We start from the raw sequence: 5,543 nt of genomic DNA, 5'->3' as shown, positions 1-5,543 counted from the left end.
AATAAATAAAAGAGGAAAAAGAAAAAAACCTGAGCAGGTAAATTATGCAAATGTGGATACCGGGCATTTCGAATGACCAGGGCAGTATTATTATTTGCAATAAATTGATTACTTGATATAATCATTATAGTATTTACGGCTGGTTCCATCCGGAAACCTATTCCTAAACCTCCTTCGATTCGATTCCCGGTAAAATCAATTATGGTATTAGCCATTCCAGTTTTCTGGCATGCAAATATCTCCACAGATGGATGATAACGATTTCCAATTAATTCAGTCCAACTTATTAGCACCTGCAAATTACCTAACAAATTAATTCACAATTTAATCAAATTAGCAATAATATTAATACGCTAAATTAAACAGATTTTGCAAAATAATTTTATAAAATTTTTAGTTTTTCAAAATTTTTACAGTATTTTTAAAATTTTTAGAATATTTTTCTGTGCAAATGTTAAATTTGTAATAATTAATTTTAGAGAAAAACAAATAAATTGGAGTAATAATTATTGGGAACAAAGGATTGGAAATGAAAAAAAAATTGAAAACTAAAATTGAAGTGTCCATTTAATCTTTTGATATATTTTAATTGTAAAAAAAAATGCACTTATCAGAAAATTTTGATACTTCAAATTTAGGAAGTTAAAGAAATACACAGAAAAAAAAATAGTTGCCTATTCCAGAGTATACATACGAAGTAATTAATTAAGTAACCAATTTGCATAAATTGATTACAGCTGCGTGAAATATTTGCTTATTCCTTATAAAAAAAAAAAGAAAATTGAGATAAAGAATTGCATAATTTGAAAAATAAAGTGGCAAAATTAGAAATAAAAAGAATATATTATTTAGGAATGGAATAATAATATGAATTATTATAACAATGCATAAAAAATGTTTACAATTTTATAAAAAAAAAAAAAAAATTAGGAATATACAAAAATTTGAATTAATTCACCTTTGGTTGAATATTTTTCCATAATGGTATGCAAAAATTTCCAATTAAAATACCTCCCCATTCATTATCAACAATTTGTGTACGTAAATAAAAGATATTATTCGATGGACGACCTTTAATAATAATCTCCTGATGATGGGATAAATATGGTGATGAAGTATTTTGATGAAATGCACAACCTAAAATTATTTCTAGTTAAATTATAGGTTGAAATATATTTCCAGTCATTTTAATTACTGCAATTACAGAAGCATATAAATTATCCATTATTTTAAACTAAATTTATGTTTATTTCAGCTCAATTTATTTTTTATATTAATTCAATTCAATCCAGTTTAGGTATAACGCTAATACCGTTTTAATTTGATCCTTCATAATTTTAATATTATCTTTTGAAAAAAAAGAAAATTTTTCAGTACTTACTCATTAATATTACTATTAACTAAAATTTAAAATATAAAATAAGTATTACTAGCATTTAGATTTAAAATACAAAATAAAATTATAGTCTATTTTTTTCTTGGTACATTATTTGATTGCCATTATTAACCTATCTATTTGTTTATAGCTTTAATATATGAGTTAGATATAATAACTTTAAGATGATTTGATTTCAAATTTAATTTCCATTTCAAAATTAGCAAAAAAATCAATGACACACAAACCTCGCAATTTATTACGACTAATTATGGTACCATTAATTGTAATCGAACCACCAGCATATGTAATATTAATTCCATCACCCCAATTATCATTAATTCGGGAAGCATTAATCCATATATCCGCCGCACCATCACGTACCAGAAATCCCGCTTGTCCTTGATTTTCCAATATTGTAACATTTGTTAAAACTGTTCGTTCACGTATATCTTGCGCCAAAATACCATTTCCCGTATTATTTGCTATTAGTGTATGTGTTATATTCAAACCATAAAATGCTTTATCTGTAATTGGAAATTAAATTTTCAAATCAATTATCGAAAAAAAGAAAGAAGGAAAGCACAAGCAAATATCAGTTATAAATTGAATAAAATTTAGAATTTAATTCCCAATTTTTAAATGTAATCATTTATTATAAATGATATGTGAAATGAAATTCATTTAAATGCTTATGATATTGCAAGAATTTAAATTATAATGCAAATCAAAATTTCATTTTACTTTCAGATTTTACAGTAATCTCCAATAGAATTCAAACTCTAACTGGTTCGAATTTGATTAAAGTATTAATTTGCAACCTCATTTTTTCCTACTTTACCACCAACAAGAATCACGATAAATCGTTAAACATACCAGTGACAGAAGCGTGAATTCGAAAAATTAAATTAATATCCCCAGCAACTCGATCACTCAGTCCATTTGGTGTATGCTCTAACGAAACATATATTGGTTGACCAGTACTCCTACAAAAATCTCCGCTTTTTTATTCCGGAAAGTCATTCTGAATTTGACAAATATCTGAAGCAAAAGTAACATCGATTCAAACGGATGAATGATCCGGTAAGTTGGAACAATCGAAGATTTTGAAATTTGACGACCAGAAATTTGAATCACAGAATTATCAAATACTTTATACTGATTCAACTAATTATGGTAAGTTATCGAATCGAAAGCTAATTAATTGACCAGCAGACCGAATTTTCAAATTTTCGGCAACAACTTTCCCTAATATAACTAAACGTAACAATGCAAAATATTTTGACGTTAGATGTAAAATGGACTTGAGATCGAAAAAAAGAAAGCAGGAATTAAATGCAGGAGTCAAATAATCGATGATAATTAATTAACCGGAATGAAATTGTTTGCGGAAGAATATGATCCAAAATTGGAATACGATATCGTTCACTATCACATCCATTGATGTTCATATTTGCATCACAAATGATTAATCGAGTTTTTGAATCCAAATTTTCATCATTTTCATTTCTTACTACCATGAATTGTATACTGTACGTATATGGTAACTGAACTGGCAATGATACTGTCTAAATATTTATAACAGATCAAGTTATGACATACTGTAGGAATGGAATGGATGAAATTTTAAATGTGCAAACTTCTTTTTTTTTGAAATCAAACTTCTCTTTTTTTTTGAAATCCTTGAATTACTGACAGAATTAATCTTAAATTTTACTTTATTTTTATGGGATTTGATATGATTAAAATAGCCAAACAAGTCAATGAATTACAATTGGGAAGTAATGAAATTGAAAACAAAAGAGATAATTAGTAGAAGAAGTTTCTCCAATCAAAATTACTAAAATACGGTATTTGCCAACTTTCAAATCATGGGAAAAAAATCATTACAAATGAAAAAATGTTTACCATCCAGCAAGGTGATGCACTGTTATTGTCAATTACCGTATCATTGGTAAGCTTTGCTTGGATTAAATGTGGAAAAAAGAAATTATTTGGTATTTTATGCTTCATACACATATCCAATCTTGGCCTTTTATTATCTTAAAATAGTAATGAGTCTTTTTCTGGTCCATTGTCTGAATTACAATAATGTATTTAATTAATTAATTAGTTACAGAACGAAATTCAATGATGAATTTTTAGTTTTGAATATTTGGATTCCTTGTAAATTTTTGATATTAATCTATACAAGAAACATTCACTCTTTTGTTATTTCAATCAAAAATTAACTCAAATGTACGCTAACTGCAATACGTTCCATCTAAAAAACGAAAAGTCTACAGTATTACTTAGTGATTACCGGATATGGTAGAATACCAGGATTCATCATATCCTTCATGATAATGTATGCCATCACCATAATTTCCAGAAATAGTTGTCATATTAATAAATACTCGGCCATCACTAGTATTCATTACCGTTATACCATGACCCCTAAAATTATTTAATTAAGCTAAAATCGATTATCATCTAATTAGCTGGAAATTCAATTTTACAAAAATGATAAAATATCAAAACTTTTTACAACGAGTTTTAAGACAATTATTTGTGAAAATAAATTTTCGATAAACTATAAAATTAATAAATTAAATCTTCCGCTCTTTTTTATTCTCTTTTTTTTTTTGTTGAATTCTCTTTTCAGTCACTGGAGTGGTATTATTTTAAAAATTTCAACAAATACCTGTACTTCGTCACTTTTTTTCCTTTAAATTAACATTAATATGATGGTGGGAAAAGGTTGCAGACAAAATAATTAGGCTAAATATCACTAATTAGCTTTCAATAAAATTCGGAAGTTACAATAATGCCGAATATTTTATGATTATTTTAGCAAAAACCATTATTTATTAAAAAAATAAAGCAGAAAAAACTAAACAAAATAAAGAAGTTAGTCAGATTGTTAAAATTACAAAAGTATTAACTCAAAAAAAAGCGAAAATAAAAATGAAAATAAAAATAAAAATTAATAATAAAAATCAACCAAATGGCTAATATTACAAAACGATATTTAAAAAAAAAAACAGCTAAATCATCGAAATTACAAAAATATCGCCAAAAAAAATCAGTCAAGTAATCGAAATTATAAAAAAAAATCACTTCATAGAAAAATTAGTCAAATGATTGAAATCATAGAAATCTCGCTCTCAACAGAAAAAAAATCAGCCGAGTGATTGAAATTATAGAAATCTGGGCCCTAGCAAAAAAAAATCAGCCAAGTAATTGAAATCTCCTGAAATAAACTTTGTCTCTTTTCCTAATCTTTTCTTAAAAATATTTTTCCTTTTATAATATAAGTAAACCCATTGTTATTGTCAAAGAAAACGCAGAAAATTTCCCATAATTAATTTTCTTTGTCTTTCGCTTTTTTCCCTTTAATTCCAATAAATAATACCTATTATTACGGATGGTTGAATTAGCAATGATAATAGGCCCAGTGGACCTTGAAAGATGAATAGCATCACCAGCACTTCGCTCAATCCAAAGGCCATTCATGATCGGTGGAATACCGTCAATCCAAATTGCTGCTGTTGTATTTTTGGTTGACCTTCAATAATTACACATAATATGCTAATTAACCTACTGATCCTTTTTTTTTGCTATGAATAAAAGGTCAATTGTGAAGCAAAATTATATTATATAATGTCACATAAACGTTTATTTCCCAAATTTTCTACAAATTACTTTCATAAAATGACTTTTTAGTGGAAACTTCAATAACATAATTTAATATTTTTGTTTAATTTTAATTAAAACAAGAAAAAACAAAACAATGGAGTGTAACTAACCCATCATATCCGGCATATAATATATCAACAAATTCAAGTTTACTAATAGATTCTTGATGTAAGGCAACCATATCAGGATCCGAATTCACATACTGTAATGATGATGACATGATTTGCAAGCCTATAATTAATTGCCATTTAAAATGTTCATATTCGCATGAAATTGTTAAAGAAATCAGTTAAATAATAGTGATAATAATAATAATAATAATAATAATAATAATAATAATAATAATAATAATAGTAATAATAATAATAATAATAATAATAATAATAATAATAATAATAATAATAATAATAATAATAATAATAATAATAATAATAATAATAATAATAATAATAATAATAATAATAATAATAATAATAATAATAATAATAAT

At 25.6% G+C, this 5,543-nt stretch overlaps 1 protein-coding gene across 1 annotated transcript in view; it reads right to left on the bottom strand.

Annotated features, from left to right (window-relative positions):
• Positions 1–5,543, bottom strand: part of LOAG_17578 (hypothetical protein) — a gene marked incomplete at both ends in the record, with an annotated part of 16,949 nt that overhangs the window by 8,957 nt on the left and 2,449 nt on the right. Inside the window, 9 exons of the mRNA XM_020450238.1 lie at positions 61–293; positions 959–1,137; positions 1,624–1,902; positions 2,252–2,361; positions 2,747–2,943; positions 3,284–3,417; positions 3,678–3,811; positions 4,770–4,922; positions 5,164–5,284. Of these exons, the coding sequence (XP_020306104.1) occupies positions 61–293; positions 959–1,137; positions 1,624–1,902; positions 2,252–2,361; positions 2,747–2,943; positions 3,284–3,417; positions 3,678–3,811; positions 4,770–4,922; positions 5,164–5,284 (1,540 nt within the window). The remainder of the gene's footprint in view (positions 1–60; positions 294–958; positions 1,138–1,623; positions 1,903–2,251; positions 2,362–2,746; positions 2,944–3,283; positions 3,418–3,677; positions 3,812–4,769; positions 4,923–5,163; positions 5,285–5,543) is intronic.

The sequence above is a fragment of the Loa loa genome (assembly GCF_000183805.2).
Source record: "Loa loa unplaced genomic scaffold supercont3.97, whole genome shotgun sequence".
NCBI classification, from domain to species: domain Eukaryota; kingdom Metazoa; phylum Nematoda; class Chromadorea; order Rhabditida; family Onchocercidae; genus Loa; species Loa loa.
The sequence above is the reverse complement of the archived record's forward strand: the minus strand, read 5'-3'. Positions and strand labels throughout refer to the sequence as shown.